The sequence below is a fragment of the Falco naumanni genome, chromosome Z (genome assembly GCF_017639655.2).
Source record: "Falco naumanni isolate bFalNau1 chromosome Z, bFalNau1.pat, whole genome shotgun sequence".
NCBI lineage: Eukaryota > Metazoa > Chordata > Aves > Falconiformes > Falconidae > Falco > Falco naumanni.
The window spans coordinates 45,969,772-45,988,037 of record NC_054080.1 but is presented as its reverse complement, the minus strand read 5'-3'; the positions used below and the strand labels follow the sequence as shown (position 1 = coordinate 45,988,037).

At 37.7% G+C, this 18,266-nt stretch overlaps 1 protein-coding gene across 1 annotated transcript in view; it reads left to right on the top strand.

Moving 5' to 3' along the window:
• PTAR1 (protein prenyltransferase alpha subunit repeat containing 1) overlaps nt 1-15,632 on the top strand; it is a 38,365-nt gene extending 22,733 nt beyond the window's left edge. Inside the window, exons 6-7 of the mRNA XM_040579375.1 lie at nt 4,045-4,358; nt 4,929-15,632. Of these exons, the coding sequence (XP_040435309.1) occupies nt 4,045-4,358; nt 4,929-5,226 (612 nt within the window). The 3' untranslated portion in view covers nt 5,227-15,632. The remainder of the gene's footprint in view (nt 1-4,044; nt 4,359-4,928) is intronic.
• Nucleotides 15,633-18,266: the final 2,634 nt, after the last annotated feature.

The following is an 18,266-nucleotide window of genomic DNA, read 5'->3' as shown; positions in this document are numbered from 1 at the left end:
GTGACTAGTTTCTTCATCTCCAACAGTATCTTTTGACAGCATTTAAACTGAGGGCTGATCAAACTATTTCAACTCCAGCAGGGATGTTTTGTGCAGTGGCAAATATTTAAGATCACATAGTAGTATCTAAAACATTGAGATCTACAGCAAATTGAATGAATGTGACAGAACCAAAAATTACATAGGCAGTTTTATAATACTGTGGTTTCTAAGCTGCTAGGTGAATTCCTTGTAAATATTAGGCTAATACAATGATGTGTCATTCACATTTTTAACATCAGCCGCTGCATTTTGCCATTCTGTAAATATGCGGAGGAGTGAGGGATGAACTTAGTGAAGGTTGTTGAGTCAGTATAGCATGTATTTTTATGTCATTTATGAGCCAGCTTTTGCTAGCAATAGATGTTATTTTACTGGTGTTTTCTGTTGTCAACTGGGAAGCATTAAAAACAGCTGTATCAGATTAGTAGTAAATAGCAAGTATGTTCTAGACTCCTTGAGGAAGGCAAGTTTGTATGAAAAGGTGGTTATGGAAAACTCAGGAGAATTACAGGATTGGGATAGATTGGAGTTTAGAAGTTAGTCCCTGTTTCCTATTAATATAGACCTCTAACACTTTCACTTAAGTCTTCAATAGCTTTATTAAAAAGAGGGGGGGGGAATGTTAGCAGTGTTAATTAAAACTTGGGTCATTTTATGCTGTAGTTAACAACAGTAGTTTGAAGATCAGGAACACCCTGAGTGCTTTCTGCACTTGCCATTCCTTACTAATTTAAAGAAACAGAAAAAAATGTATTGTGAATAGCTCATCTCAGAGCTGGAATTATTCTGGTGTATTTATTCATTGGCAGTTGTCAGTGCTTTGTGTGACAAGTCACAAAACATGCCTGTGAAGGAAGCGTTTTAAATTTGTTTGATCACTCCCAACTCTATTTGCCTGCCTGCCATCCCAGTTCCACTAGTGACCTTCTTTTTAGGCTGATTACTAAGGAAGGTCTGTAGTTTTCTGTCCAACTGGATTTTATTACCTCTGCCAAAATTTCACTGGCGCTACTGTTCCTTGAGCAGCGTGTTTAACTCATTGGGAAATTTCTATGTTGTCTCTAGGGTTTTTTTTCCTGACACCACGAGTGCATCTTTTTAGTGGCATTGCAAGTTTGCCTCAAATTTGAGTAGAGTACCCTGTATTATTGAGTGTCATGTTTCTGCTACAATACAAACTTTGCCTGTAGTTTGAGGCAGTTTTTGTTACAGTGTACAAGGAAACAGAGCCAGGGAATGTTATGAATATGTTGTAATATTATTGAAATAAGACTTCAAAACCAGGTTTATAATTTATGAAACTGTTGGCCCACTTTGGAGGATTTCAGGATGTGGGTTGTTTGGTAGGGTTCAGGGTTTTTTTTTTTTCTTTCGAGTTGGTAATCCTGATGCTTCTGCAGACTGATTCTCAGTTCAAGCTCTGGGAAAAAGATACAGAATGCTAAAGGAGAAAGTTTTGGCCCTGTAGGAAGATTTTCTCACAGAATATAGATGGTTCTTCTTTCTTACACTACACAGTAAAAACCATCTTCTTTGAACTTAGAAATCTCAGTTTGTTTTTCCTGCAGTATTTGAACCCCATAGCAAGTTTATGTAGTGCTTGAGTAGTGTTCATTAATACCATTTGAGGATTTGGCAAGAATAGATTGTTCCAAACCAATCTAATCTTTCTGGTATTATAGTACTTGCCTTGGAAAAGGATGAGAAAGCCTTGACTCCAGCACGCTTACATGACAGTACGGTGGCTAATGGGGAGAAAACATGGGGTTCAGACACCTACTAGTAGGTGGGTGTGTAATTAGAGAACCAGAGTAAGAGAATAATATTAGTATACATCTGTTAAAATCCATACACATCATGATGCTTCAGAGAAATTGTACAGGTATGAAAACTGGGTGTAGTTCAGCAGGGATGGACAAACTATTCATTTTCTTTAGACAGAAATACTCAGTATCATAATTACAGGATGGAGAGCGACTCATCAGGCCCTACAACAAAAAAAACAAGTGAAGTAACAAGTGGTGGGGTCATTGTCATGAGGTGGTGCCTCTCTTGTGTGATGCCCAGAAGACAGAAGTGGATTCATAAGACAAAAAGTAATTATCCAGTAGATATCCCCAGTAAGGCCTTGGCTTTTTTTAGTTGACTGGACCTCGAAGGTACCTGTCTTTTGCATGAGTGGACATTGCCATATTTATCCGGTTACCCTTAAAAGTTCCTGCCTCAGATACAGTTTTAATTTTCCAAGTGTCCCAGACCAGGGAGGAAATTTTTGGCTGCAGTTTATGGTGGGTAAGCACTTTTAAAAAGCAAGCACAGGGTCAGGGAGGATGTAAGGAGGAGTACAGATCCAGAGATTGAGGCAAAGGTCACTGAGCACTTATGTCCTGTTCTGGAGCAGAATGCCAGTTCCGTGGTACTCAGCTCAGCGCTGAAAGCAGAAGAGAGCCCTTTGCTGAGAGACTATCAAGGAGGTGGAGGGAGGCGTTTTCATATAATTTTCAGTTTGCTTCATGGGAAAATGGCAAAGGGCTTGTGCTGCTCAGTGTGGAAATGGAGAAAACTGGCTTGCTAAGAAAGCAAATTCCGCTGTTGGAATTCAGACATTAGCTGGCTTTTGGTACCTCCAGTTGTTTGAAGCATTTTCCATTGTTACGCTGAGGTTCCTAGAGGAGAGGCTTTGTTTTTTGTAGATCTCAAGAGGTTTAATGGCAATTTTCTGTCTTGGTTTTCTTAAAGGTTTTCTAGTTCAGGTAAGGAGTGATGCTGGAAATCATTTGTTTGCTTTGTGCAGGGCATTAAAATGCATAATTACAATGTTCCCTCATAGCTTTGTAGCTTATAAACGTGTCTGGTAAATGAATCAGATTATTCTAAGATCTAAGTTGGACATAATGTGCATAGTGTCAGTTCCAGCTGAATAAAGACTAATCTGATTTTTCTGATGTTGCCATTGAGCCTTATGTTGTTTTTAATAGGTTTTTAAATTTTAATGGTCAGAAATTTAAAATAGTAAGTTCAGTTCTGCTGAGAAGAGAGAAGCTGATCTTTTGGTTTAAAGTACAGCCCCCTTAAAAACCCCATGTGTGGGCTGTTACTTAATAGTGCCCTTCAGTTTGCTGGTGTCTCCTTGTTAAGACCTAAAAAAGCATGTTGAGTATCTCAGGTAGAAGGCACTATTTATGTCATTTGTATTTGCACTAATATCTTTCAGAACACACGCACCACAGCTGTATAACTACTCTTGCACATTCCCATGGTTTTCTTTGTGGGTGGTGTGCTGCTTGTGCTGCAGAGAAAGACTTGCACCTATGAAAGTTGCTTTGTATCAGCTGGTACTGTTAAGTGATGTAGGTAGCTTAAAAAAAAAAAGATTAAAAGCAAGAATATAACAGTAAGGTGTTATCCACAGCCTTCAGATGTAAATGAAAAAAGGTAGTTGTGATTTCTTGGAGAGTTTATACTCCAGAGGAGGATCAATGTGAGGAGTGAATTTAAAGCCTTTAATGAAATACAACCATTTGTTCTAGTAGGGTTTTTTTGGTTTGGTTTTTTTTTTTTTAAGCAACTCACTCACCCTCTGACAAAAGTTAAAATACTTCTATATGATATCCATGTAGTTTGTTGTACCCTCTGCCTCCTCTAAATAGGTTTTATTCCTAACTATGGAGCTTCTTAAACCACTGTTTATTTCTCATCAAAAGTGATCTGGTTTTTTTTTCCCTCACCCTGTGGGAAGGTTTCTGACACAGCTACCTTTTCAGAGTTCGGAAGAAGTGTAATTTCTTTTCAGAGTTCGGAAGAAGTGCAGGGATGCCAAGATACTTGTCAGCACACAGTCGAAAAGGGCCAGTGATATTTCGGTTTTCTGTCTGTGTTCTTAAACCATTACCACAGTGGCTAAAATCCACAGAGAAGAGGTTACCTTAATACAGAAACAGCGGTAATAGATTCCTCCTGTACACTGATTGATAACTTTGTTATCACTGCTTTTTGTTTCAGATTCTCCTTGATGAACTCGCATCCACTAAATATTGGGTATCCATGCATGTCTCAGACCATAGTGGATTTCATTACCGCCAGTTCTTACTCAATTCCTTGATAGGCAGAACTGTGACTGACAAGAATGTACTGATACAAAATCAAATGGTAAATAAGCAAAACACTAGCTTTCAAAAGGAGGAGAGCGCAGGGGCAGAAGCTGCCTGTGTGGAAGAGCAGAGTGTGGATCTCCCCCGCTGTTTAGAGGAAGAGTTGGAGCTCTGCACTGAACTGATTGATATTTACCCAGGGCATGAAACCTTGTGGTGTCATAGGTAAGAGGACTTGATCAAAAGAGTGTCTTTCCGATTTGTGGATTGTTCTTTGCCTGATGTTTCGAGACAGATTTTTGTTCTGATCTAAAAAGGTACTAATCAATAAAAGATTTTTAAGCTACCATATCTTAAGCCTTTGGAAAACATTCAAGAGCATAATCAGAACTATCAAATGGAAAATTTGATTGTGCTTAAGTATCTTGATATAAGCTCCACCTGTCCCTATAGTTTGTGCAAGAGGCACAAGATACTGTTCGCAGCCTTCTCATGCTTAAAATGTTTAAAGGGCAAAAGATGAGCAAAAGATAGCAGAAGATGGATCAGCTGCAGAAAAACTCTGCTTTGCCGGATGGGTTTATGTGCCTGACTAGGTAACAGCAGATTTGCGGAAGTGACACTGAGTCCTTTTTTGTAGAGTGACAGCAGATTTTGTGCCTGTTTGTGGGGTAATCTGGTGGGATGGCAAATGAACTGAAGCAGTTCAGTAGCAACAGCAGATTATTTTCAGTGCATGACTTGTTTTTTTCTTCTTCCTTTTCTTTTCTTTTTTTCCTTCCTTTTCCTCTGAAGAAGGTGTATGTTCTACCTTCAGCATCATCTAAGCAACAGACTTCCTCATCTGAGTGCGGTGTTATCATCTGTGGACAGCAGTGATGAAATGGATGTTGATGGTTTGAATGAATCCAGCAGCAAACAAGGTTATAGCCAAGAAACAAAACGCCTGAAGCGTGCTCCTATGCAGGACTTTCTTGGTCCAGAAAAGGAATACAAATTCATTGATCAAGTATTATCAACTTGTAGGGATGCAGACCAAGCCAGGTTTGCTACTGCTTATAGAAAGTGGTTAGTTACTTTTTTAGGTCAGTGAAGGAGGGGTTTAAAGCCTTCAGGGTTCTTCTTTTAGTGCAATATTCTCTTTTCAGACACAAATGCATGTCTTGGTTGCAAGTGTTTTAGCTAACCATGTGTTTCTCACTCCTTTAGATGGTCAGTCCTAAAGTTCATATTCAGAGTAGAAGTCTGTCACTTTATTAAAGAACTAGCGTACCTTTTTAGTAACCAAACGCAGTTTGTTCTTTAACCGTTTTAAGAAATCACTCTGTCAGCTTTCTACCATGCCATTTTCTTATTTTATAACTTCTGCATTAAGGTGAACTCTGAATCATTTGGCTTTAAAAAAAAAATGTCTGAAATGCTTTTGAAACAATGTCTGGAAAAGGTACAGGAGAATCTGTCAGTATCAGCTAAACCTGTTTCTAGATTGTTCCTCTTTACTATAGCAGCATCTTGCTAATAACCTTGCTGGATTCAGACTGTATTCAGCTATGAGTGCTATTACTTTTTCATTAGCAACCTTTGGTAGAACACCATACTGCAATGTCTCTTTCTTAAGGCTCTGGTAACAGTATTGGAGCCATGCCTTTTACTATTGTAACTGGGTTTTTATTTGCTTATTAGTTGTCACATGAGTTTGATAGGAAAGTCTATGAAGTTGAAATCCTGAAAAGTAGATACAGGAATATGTGACAGAAAATAATTCAAACGCACGTTTGCACTGACACAGTCAGAACTATATTTGGAAATATTTTTCTTAGAACTGACTACCTTCATTTCCAGCTTGGTATTTATCTATTTATTTTATCTCAACAATCCAGAATTAATGACACTTGATACATATTTTTGAATGTATTATGTACACTACAGAATCTCAGCCTGTTAAATCACACATTGGTAACTTGTTACTTAACCAAGACCACGCAAGTCCAGTTGATGATGGAGTAAAAAGTAATTCTTTTGATTGGTCACTGAGACTATATAATTGGGGGGGAAAAAAAGAGCACAATGGAGCTCTCTCTTCACTTTTGTTTTGCAGACTTTCAATCTTTGGTATTTTTTTCTGTTGACTCTTGCTTAAGAGCACTTCTCCAACCATACATCTCTGTTTACATAACTGTAAATTTTAAGGGAATTTGAAACATATTTCTATTCCAGTGAAATTAAACGTGAATGGTTTATTTTGACATTTCCTTAGAACTTCTCTATATTAAGGGATTTTTTTACACTAATTTAATTGTGCTGGTCCAAAGACCCAGGGGAGAAATATTGTACAACTGTAGACGTTTGTATAATGGCAACATTGCCTCTGTTCCAAGCAGTATAATCACTGAGGGGATTAATTTTTGAGCTAGACTCTTCACCAGAATTGCTTTATATTTCTCCTGCCCAAAGTGCCTCCTGACTTCTGAGTTTCAAGCTGCTGTTTCTGTTGGGCAGAGAGAGCAGCAATGAGGGAGAAAAAGAAACAGGTAGCCTGCTCGAAAGGTATAGTTTGGAAAGAAAAAAGGCACTCAAACCATGTGGAATTCCAACAGTTCTAAATAATTTGATGGATGGGCATTACTGTTGTATTTCAAAATGGAAATAGACCACCTCTAGCCTTTGAGAGTATGTTCATAACTCATTTCAGGCACAGAGTAGCTAACAGAGACATTTCTAAATGTACAGTTTTGTTTACAGTACTTGGATAAGACTGATCTAAGGTTGAGCATCTCCATGGCACAGCTTTGTCTCAGTGGGTATCCACACCTCTCTCTGTGTAGCTAGGGTGGTGTATTACATGGTCATTTGTTTTGAGGTGCTCTGGGATGTTGTTTTGGTTGATTGCTTTAGTTGCAGAAGAACTGTAATTGATGCATGAAGGTGGTGTGGGAATGGCTTGAGAGGATAATTTCATTGTACGATGTCTCTATGACCACTGACAAATGGGTGGGTTCAAGTACAAACTGGAGTCTGAACTTAAGAACTTAACTTGAGCAAGAACTTTTACCCACCCTAGAGAACCTGATGTTAATTTTGAGTATGAAAGATACATTTAGGCATGTGCAGTAGCCTAGGTCAGCTTTGTTAACAGTATCCCACCCATTAATGATTAGTATGAACCCGGAAAGTATGAAGTCAGCTGGTAATGTATTAAGGATCATGGTTCTTGATCCTAGATTACTTAAGACATTTAGTAATACAGTTGTGTGTTCTGTCTACCTTGGCAAAAATTACCTGTTCATGAGAAAAAAATTGGTGGCAGGAGCAGACTGGGAAGTGGGAGCATGGTAAGAAATGTTTCTTGAGCTGTGGAAAGGAGAAGATGCTCTCTTCTTGCACTAGAATGATTGAGGTTTTTACAGTGAAAGATTTATACTAGAATCTGTCTTGAAACCCATTATCGATTTCTTCCAGACTATAATCTGGAGTCTCAGTTGGCTTTGTTAGAGCTATGTCGTGGAAGTACTGTGCTATTGAATTTGACAGTCATTCCATCATAAACACTTAAGATCAAACAGCAGCCCTCATATGTACGTGTGCAGTTCTTATTGATGTCAGCATGAGTTATGTGTGCTTGGAGGAAGACGATACTTGTTCCTATGTAACTGAAGAATGTTAAATAGTATTTTCATACTTGGAAAATGTTCTGAGAGCTCTGATTAGAGATGGTGCTGATATTTTTACTACTTTTACAAAACACTGATGGCTGTAGTATGACTTTTAGGTGTAGGGTTTTAAAGCCTACACCTGATTAAATACTACCCCTCCCCTTTTTTTAATTTAATCCAGCGAGAGCAGTTACATTTAGAAATGTTTGCAGACCTGACTCTGCCATACAGAAGACTAAACATTAAAAGTTAAATTGAAACAAGTCGTATCTTCCCCTTTGAAAGAAATGCAAACAGCAAGCTGTCAAAATCAAGCTTTAAGTTTTTCATGGTAACAAGATAAATTATATGAAAGAAGAAAATACATAACTAAATTACTTGAAGCTGTCAATGTCCTGAAGCCTCTTACATGGAATGACTGAAGAGGTACAGCAAACTGCATTAAGCTCACAAATGTGTGATGCTCCGGGACTATGATCTTTGGAACGTACCTGTCTAACCATTTAGAATTAACTGCAGAGTCATTTGGTCATTTCCCGTTCAGGGGGAAGTTTCCCCTGCCTCAACCCTTTATGTTCAACTAGTCTGTCAATGTCCGAGGAAAGACTAGACCAATGCATCCAACCGGCCTGTCACAGCTCGCTGCAGAGACTCTGCAGGGTGTTTAGACTGGAGGGTGATTAGACTGTCCCAGTCAGGGATTTATGGTGACAGATACACTAGGCAAATCAATTATTCAAGTTGCCGGAAACTCACACAAAACAGATCTCAGCTGAGAGCCTTTATATTATACAGATTTGTGACAGATTAAGGTTCAAGATTGTCATTGATAGTACACTGACTGCAAGAACAACTGTGAAATAGTATACGCACAAAATCTAATAATAAAAGCTAGCTGAAGTTAATCATTAAGCACGCATAGAGTATAGTTCTTACCTGATAGGTGTCCCTATGAGGGAGAAGACAGGTTTGGCCTGTCACCCAATCCCAGCAGTTAAGATGGAGTCTTCCCTAATTTCTCCCCTTCCTAACTTACTTTCCTATTATTTCTTTACTTCCAGGTGAAGCTTGGGTGACTAGTCATACATACTTTTGTTACTGATAGGTGTAAAATTCTCTCGCTTTACCTTTAAAGGTACAATCAAATAAAAAAAATAGAGCGCATGCTTAGTTGAGGGGTGGTCGTACCTTGGAGGCTTACCTTGAGATGGAGGTATGCTTTGGTATTATAATGAGTAAAGTTCATCCAAGGAAAGCAATTTCACCAGACTTACTGGCTCAACAGCAGACATCTTCCCTTACCTTCCAGTGTATCAGTACGTGGTACCATAAAGTTCCCCTTCCTGCAGGGAGTACAACAGGGCCTAGCCAAGGTGTCTTCACTCTGCCCGACCACCCCTGCTCCCACCCAGTTCCTCGTAGCATGTGCTAAGGTTGCAGGTTGTGTTGCCTGGGGAACTACTGGGGAGTAGATTCCCTGCGTACCAACTGCATTCCATCCTGGAAGTAGCAGCCGCAGTTTTATCCTAAAATTTCTTTAATGTTACAATATAACTTTAGTCATTTTTCCACAGGGCATTACTTGCAAAAAAGATAAGTGGTTTCAGACCATTGGTAGTTAACATTCCTAAAGGTTACTGAGTATAGCTACTCTAAGTAATGTATTTCAGTTGTTTTGTTTTTCAGAGGTCAGAGAATTAGAATGTAGTTAATGAACATTCTTGTGGAGAAAATGTCCAACAGAAGCCACAGAATACAAAGCTCTCGCTCTGAAGTTCCTTCAAATGTAAACCCCAAACTTTGTACATCTGTAGATGTCTTCATATAAAGTTCAGCATCTTTACGGATTTTTAACTTGTGCAGCAGTAGGTCTCACTTGAATTGATGCAAATTCTTTTTGTTCACCAGATTAGTCTTTGTAGAATTTATTTGTGCTAGAAACAAATGAGTTTGAGGAACAAATGTAATTTGAAACTACAGAAATGAGAAGGAGTCGCATTTTTAAGGCATTGAATTCTCTTCTGCTAAGTACATTAACTGTTATTTCACTGGCATTTGGTTTATCTTCTGTGCTAACAGTCACTGGAGCAACACATGCAGAATTAAGGATAGCTACAGTAAAATTGTATAAAGTTGTTATTGGAACGCATTGCTATAGCTGCTCTGATTAGTATTAATCTATTCATGCCTGCTTATTAGTGTTTTGTTGACTTCTTACATATTCTTTATACAGTCAAATCCTTGTCATTTAAATAATGGGAAACATAAGTTGTCAATTTATACTGTTTGATTAATAACCTTATATAGAACTTATTTTAAGACAATTAAGTAAAGTGGTAACATAGTGAGAAAGCTTAGGTTCTGTCTTGCAATCAAAATTTCTGGCATTTCCAGTTTTGTGTTAGTGCTGCTTAGTTAGAATGTGTAGCTAGTGTTTATGGACAGGAGTGGGTTTTTTTCCCTAAGTAGATAATGAATGAATTTTTGAAACAGTACTGTATAATATTGATGAGCAGAAACAAAGGGGTTTGGAAAGGCTTGTCTACATAGCCAGACTAAACAAGCTTGCTTTTTCACAATAACTTATAATACAACAAACAAAATGTGACTACCAGAGAATAATTGAAGTGGTGAGTTTTCAGAGACTTTGATTGAATTTTTGGATGAGGTTGTTTGCTTAGTTTTGTTTTGCCTTCTGTGTGGGAAGAATGTTGCTTAGGGGTTTTTTAATTTAGTAGGAAGTGAACCATTGTACTTAACGGTGTGGGGGGAAAAGAAGCCCACAACTCCTAAGCTGTATCTTCTAGAGCAATTTTGAAAAAAGAAGCAGTGAAGTGAAATGTAGATGTGACTTTTAAATGCATGTTTGTCCTGTATTCATTTGGTGATGAGACGTCTTTACAATTAGGTCTTACTGTTTATTAATGTCAGATACAAAGGAAAGAGGGTAACTCACCTATTCGCAAATGCACTTAACATTCAAATAAGTTCCAAAGGAAGTTCAGTACCCCTGTCTTAAGATAATTTTCATTCTTTTTCTCCCATGTGCTCAAAGGTGTGTTTTCTTCCCAACCTCTCCTCTGTTCTTCCAACCAGCAAAGAAGAATGTAGCAAAGCATTGGTGAGGTGGCCTCATTTCATGTTTAGATAACTCTGACTACCTCCCAAAAAGTGCTCTGACTGATGTCCTTCAGTGGAGTTAGTCAGGCTCATTATTTTCAGAACCTCATACTAGGCCTACATCCTCTTTCAGAGGTGAAAAGCAAGAGCTTTATGTATGAAGCCATCTAGTTTCCCCAGAAGACTTCAAAGAGGAAAAGAAAAAAAAAATCTTGTAGTTAAAGTTGGGAAAGCTACAATCAGCATAAACTTTTATTAGTCTTTTCTGCTGAAGAAGCAATGTACTGCTGAAAAATGGAGGAAATATGTGCTTCCAAGAAATTCCTTGTGGACAGTTTATGCTTTTGAATTATTAGACCTGACACTTTCTAATGGCTTTTACTTAGTGTGTAATGTTACTTCTCAGGGCATAGTCTATTGTAGTGAATTAGGGTACATTTTTACAGTTTAAAATTATTGATTTAAGAAAAAAGGGAAACATAATAACTGGATTTAATTATTTTTTTTTGTCTAGCATAGTGTTTTGTATCTATCCACATGCTAATACTGTACCTAATGATTCACACTAGACCTTACTATTTCATCTGTATCATAGTGTTATTCTGTATCTTAAATTGCTGTTGCAGTCTTACAGGAAGCTCCTGACAGTTGCTGGGTTTCTTCCCTGAGTTCCCTAGTACTATTCAACAGGAATTATTCAGTACCTCACAAAAACGTGTATTGTAATGACGGGGAAGCTTTTTACAGTGTCTGTGTAGATGCACTATGTATCTTAAATTTCTTCTTTTTTTTTTTTTTTTTAAATAATGTTAGGAGTCTGAATGCTAGAATTGCAAAAGCTTTTAGTTGTTGATAGCTGGCAGACAAAGTACGATGCAGCTATTCTGAATAGCAGAACTCTTGACTGAAGTCTAGTTTATTAGGCATCTTTATCTGCACCATTTGGAACCTGCTGTTAATCCTACTGTATAGATGAGGATGGGGATAACCTACAGTGAGGTGTGTATTTTCTTCACAGGACACCTTCTGAATATAATTATGGTGAAACAAAGAACTTTTTGTGGATGACGTACTCCTGTACATTTATTGTGAATAAAGTTATAAAATTGGAATGTCATTAATACAGTAAGATCTCCTGAATGGCTGCATAGAATGAGTAGATAGATGTTTTGGGTTTTTTTAATGCAGTATTGCCTGTTATTGAAAAATTACATAAATTAGAATACAAGACAAGATGTATTTGTACTTACTGTGTCCATTCCCTTTTGTCCCAGTTTTTCTTTTTTGAAGTGGCTACATTTAAAACTGGGTAGTCATCTTGAAACGTGTACTTAGGAATGTCATCTTTAATTTCATGTAATAGAAATAGTAGATGTCTTAAATGGTTTTAAGTAGCATTAAGGTCCAAGGTAGTGAGCCATTAAACGCTAATTTTTTAAGACCATCATGTCCATCAAAGTACTATTCTGTGTAGGGCAAAATGTGTATTTTGTCAAGATACATGAAAAAAAAAAAAGTTCTCACAGTTTTCATATTAGGGGGAAGTACAGCTGGCTTAAAATATAATTTTTAAAATATTTTTAATATTTTTTCTATGAAAACTTCTCAGATCCACAGTTGTGACCATTGTAAATTTTATGTAGATTTCCAATGCAGATAAATGAGATAAATGGTAGATTTTGTAGCAGAAAGAATAAAATGATGACATGACAGTAAGACACTGGAAAGTAATTTGATAAATGAGCAGTGTTCTACAGGATAGTGAACACAAAGCATTAAGTTTGCTCTTCACTTGGCGTACTTTGTCAAAGGATTAATTCCTTTCAGAGGGGGTTCTTTTTTTTTTTTTTTTGTCATCAGTAGAGAGCTTATCTGTGAATAATTAATCTATACTTATTTTCCCACAGTAAGTGTGCATATATGTGTGGGTGGATTGTTGGGCAGCAGAACTATATGTGATGTCCTGTGGAAAAGGTGAATCCTCCATGTACAGCTGTTTCTTTGTAACACTGGTGGTCTGCAAACAGAACTCTTCCATGGCAGACATGTATGAAGTCTGAATCTGGCAGGGTTGTTGCCAGCATCAGGGTTTCTGCTGGAAACAGCAAGATCTCTTGCTTCCCTGGTTGGTCTGGCTTACTTTCATGATACTTGGGCTAATATGTGCATACACAAACCAAATTACTAGTGGCGGGCTTTATTCCAAGTGCTTGTAGGGAGTGTTTGACATGGTGAAAAGGTTTGTAAGATCTTGCAAGGTGGGAGAACTGGGAAGCGCTCAGCCAGTGTCCTACCTGGAGGTTACCTTCCCAGGAGTCCTGCAGAAAGGAACAGACAGGCGTATTTTGGATTAAGTGCTTTATCATCACAGTGTTCTGTAAGCGGGCCTGTTCCTGGTGTACGGTGCCAGTTCACACACCTAGTCAAGGTATTTCTGTCTTTTGATTCTCTTTTGTGTAAAGAAGGGCACTAGGTGGTAATCCACAAAAGCTACCTCTCTCAACACAGAGTGAAACAGTTTGTAAACAAATGTTCAAAGTGTATAACTACCTTTGGTAGCACTTAATTATCACTGATTCTTAGAAGCCTCGTCTCCATTTAAAGGTACACCATTCTTTTTTTTTCACCTGGCATGTTCTGTGGGGAGGGGTATTTGTTAGTAAGGGCCTTTCTTTGCTCGAGGGTGAATCTTTTAGTATGCTAATTAGAATAGTTCACATATAGGACCACAAATTTTCTGATTGGTCTCATTAATCATTTGGTTCTCCTTAAGCTTATCTTGTTCTGGCCCAGCTTGACATATTTATGGTGTCTATTCCTTTTCCCAAGCCCGTGTTTTGTTAACGTTAACGTTTTGTAACATCCTCTTGTTTTTCTAATTCTTTCTAGGTTTTCATTAATAGATATTTACATGTTTTTCTAAATTTCAAGTTAAAAAGCACAGTGGCCTCATTAACCACGTACCTGGGAGCCAGTCAACTACAACAGGAGACAGGACAAAGTATGTCAAGACACAGACTAGCAACTAAAATTGGTATTTGAATACAAACAACAAGTAGTCTTTTTGGTACTTTATTTTCAATGTTTTTCTCAAGTTCTTTTTATAAAAATTAATCACATAAAAAAAGATTTTCAAAGTTACTCATAATTTTGGATGCCTTCTGATTTTGAATTACTATATTTCAGAGCACTCCTTAAAGGGCTCAATTTTATTGGAAAATGCCAGCACCTTTCCTCTCTCTTCCTAGGCAGTGTGATTCATTCCAGATGTTCTAAAATGAGCACCTAAAATCACAGGGCATTACTGAAAGTACTGCTCATAATCTTAAATACAAAACTTAAAAAAGCAAATATGTTCTGTTCATACAGTTTGATTGTTTGGTTTTGGGTTTTTGTTTGTTGGGGTTTTTTTTTCCTCTTACTAGCTGCTGCAACTGAAGGTAGAAAGAACACGTAAGGAAGTGCTGAGCTGATATGTACAATCTTGGTTTACTTAATTTGGGGTTTCATTAAATCGCAAAGCTTAGTATGAGCAATAGACCCTCCCGAGTCCTTGTATAGAAGTAATTTGCAGGATCTGGTTGTTAATTTGTTTTGAATCTGCTTGATTTTTAAATCTTGAACAGAATTCCTATTGACTTCACTGACACAGGATCATGCTGTGGAGAGGATATCAGCCACTACATGGTAGCTTTGACATATTTAGTGTGATGGATTGTGTCTCTCACAAATGGCCATATTTATGGCTTCAAGGATAAAAGCAGAATAGTGTATATTTATCAGCACTGTGGTTGGGGATAAACTCTTAAGGCTGTAGAATATTACAGGTTTAAAAGGGCAGCTAGAGAAAAATTTGAGTACTGTGGGGTATCAATAGCTAAGAAAGCTTCCTAGCTACCCCGCCTTCCTGCCCCTTCCCCCCCCTCCCCCATTTAGCTTTTAAGTGCCATGTGATAATTGATGCAATATCAAAGGGAGAAAGTCTTAATAGTGAATAGCTTAGATGTTGCTGTTCTCCAGAAGTGCTATACACATTTATTGGTGTAACAATAAGCTGCACGTTAGTCACCCTGTCATCTCACAAATGCTTATAACTAGGCATCAGGTAATTTCCTTTTTAAAATGCATCTACTTAATGTTGATTTGATATGTTCTACAATTATTTGTTGTTAATCTAGTACTGGGCAATTTTATCCAAACCTTTAATCAATCTTCAGTGGAACCTAGCCAAGTATAGATTTTTGTGATTATAAATCTAGGTTTATTGTGAAGGGAAGTTGAAATTCCACCATGTAAAATACTCAGTTTTCTCATGTTGAATTAGAAACATAGGAGGGCATCCTAGCACTGCTTTCCAGTTGTGCACACTTGAGTTTTACTTTGTTTTATCTTATTTTGTATTGCATGTTAATTAAATTTTTACATATCCTAATAGTACAAAATAAAATGGGGAAAAAAAAAAAAAGAAAAAAGAAAGAGCACCCCTACAGTCCTAATATTCTATGCAGATGTCTTCCAAAATTTACAGGTACTATTTTAGTGGTGGTTGGTAAATAGATTGTTTTTTTCACATATTTATCAGCAGACTTGTTTTTATATGTATTAGTGACAGAATGGACTAAGCACAGCTGTAAGTTATTGTATTTCTGTAGAAAATGGAACATAGTGTAAAATCGTTTTGTTAAATGTTGGCAATTTTTAAATAAACTTTTCATCTCCTAAAAAAGTCCTTGTTTTCTGTGACAACAATCCTGGACTCCAGTTTCGTTGTTTATTAACAGATATCCTTCCTAATTCTTGTTAATCTCTTCTCAGTGTTAATCTTTTAACAGGAACTGTGTCTCCTATTGTGAATTTAGTTGATGGCAGCAGACTTATTTTCTATCTATTTAAACATTGGCAGTTACGCATTCCTACATCTTTTGTTCAAGCTTGGTTTATGAAAGGATGGTGATGAGCAGTGAGATCTCTTTCTAGCAATAGACAGCTGGCTGTACTGTATAGTGTTGCAGAACTTGGGCCACTGAATGATGCTTATGTTTTGGTAACTTTTTAGGTTTTAGCATGATGTTCAGTGACGTGATTGCCTTTCTTAAAATCTGGAATCAACTGAAATAGCTTATGCCAGTCTTTCCAGGGTCTGTACAATTTCAGTACTGTTACAGTTGAAGGTAAACATTTCACAGATCTTAGAGGCAAGTAACTGCCATCTTATATTCAAAAAACATACTTTATTTGATTCACATTAAAGACTGAGATAATATAGAAGCATGGTACTTTGATCCCAGTTGATTGCCTTTAGAACATAAATTTTGCTGTATAAATTTTATGAAACTACCTGAAGTAGCAGCCTAATCTGAACTGGATGAAAAGATGATGGAGGTATGCTCATTATTTTTGTAAACTTTCTAATTATGCAAATATATATGCATTAACACCTGGATCCACAGTGTCAAGGTTTTAGATCTTAAGTTCTTTAAATAACATTCTACTTCATGGATAGTTTTGTGCTTTCAGGTATCAAAAATTGTTCATTGTTTATCAAAACTGTCTGACTTGTTAAGGTGTCTTTCACAGACTCGAGTTAATGCTGCAGTAGATTTGCTTCCAGCCCTTTTATATCAGAAAAATTAATAGCTCTTTAAATAGCTTTCATTCCAGGCTGTAATAAAAATAATTCTGAGATTCACACAACTTAAATTTAATAATTTAATAAATTATTAAATATGAATCTAAAAGTATATTGAATTAGTGACAGAATGTGTGGTTGGGCTTGCGTTTTTTAATCGTAGAAATGGCTATGTTAGAATATTTCAATGTAACTGCACATAAAAATTCTTCAAATAAAGTTAGATGGTTGTGTGTTTTACAGGGCGTGACTGGAATCGTAGGTCAAATAATTCTGAAGTTTATTTAAATGTTTCTTAGATTGTCTTGTCATCCTGATGTTGCTGCCTAAACTCCCGAATTAACCAATTCTGATATAGTTAAATCAAGAATGTGCATAGCTTAGGTCAAGATGACCCACCCTCTCAAGTCATCAGACCTGACGAGTGAAAGGACATCTAACCATGGGGGTCAACCTGGGGAAACAAAGAACAGATAATGGTGAGAACACTGTTAGGTAAATTATTCAGGAAGAAGCCTCCAAGTGAGGAAGTTGTGGCTGCAAAAGGGGAGACAAACTGATAAAGTAATTGTGATAATGGGAGATGGCGACCTCCAGCTCAAATGGTGCTCACCCCGCCCCCGAAAAAGGGCAGACCCCCGCTTGGGGAGCACACGTGGTAAAAACCTTCAGCCTAGAAACCTTCAGCCGTGCTGCCTGAGGATGTGTGCTAATTGGCGTTAGAAGCAAGAAACTTGTAACCAACCCTGTGTGTGTGAATGGAAATGAATATGTAATACACCATGAATGTGCAAGTGCTCTGCTGTGTATGTGTACCCTCGAGCAACTCGGTGAGCACGCTTGGAGGAAACATTCCCCCACGCTCCCAGCACTGCAATAAACCAATGTTGGCTTTATAAACTATCGTTTGGTTTGAAGAGTTTTCCTGGTTATCATTTTCGGCAACAACCCTACTGATTTGTTTGCAGCTCTGATAAATCTTCCTGGCTAAAAAACAGGCCATGTCTCTGTGTATGCACGTTTAGCTGTATGGGACACTAACCTGAAGTGACACTAGAGAACTGGGATGCCTTGTAGTTTTACTTTGGTTGATGGGTGTACGTGTTTCATTAAAGATGTATACTTTTAGCTTTAGGGTGGATAATGATGATAAATGGCAGGGCTGATCTTTCTGTTCCTGGCTTCTATTTGACTCCACCTGGTGATCACTGATTGCCGTGGAAACCACTAAGTGCACCTTCAGTAATGTCACTTTTCCCAGTCTGATGGAGGTTCCAGGCACACTAACACCTCTGTTCAAACAGGCAAGCTCATGTGGAGAAAGCAAGACAGACCTTTGAAACCCCATGGGTTCTGCAGCTATAAATCTATGTTCCACCTTGTCCTTTGAGCTGGAAATCACCAACAGATGTTACTTTGGCAAAAGAAATAGTGATACTACTACAGGGCCCATCAGAGCTGAGAATATATGCAACTGAAATAATAATAAAAAAAGCTGTCCCACAATAAAATAGAAAACTTCCATTGCAAATGCTCCACTTCAGCTGTGGAAACGATTGCCCTCAAACTGCTATCTTCCTCCCTTAGTCGCTGGTTTTGTAGCTTGTCAGCATGTCTGCATGTCAGATACAACTCATGGAGATAATAGTAAGACTTAGCCAAATGACAAAACCACTTGTTATGCTTTTTTTTCGTACTACACACCATCGACTTCCTTCTGTCTCCTGAGGT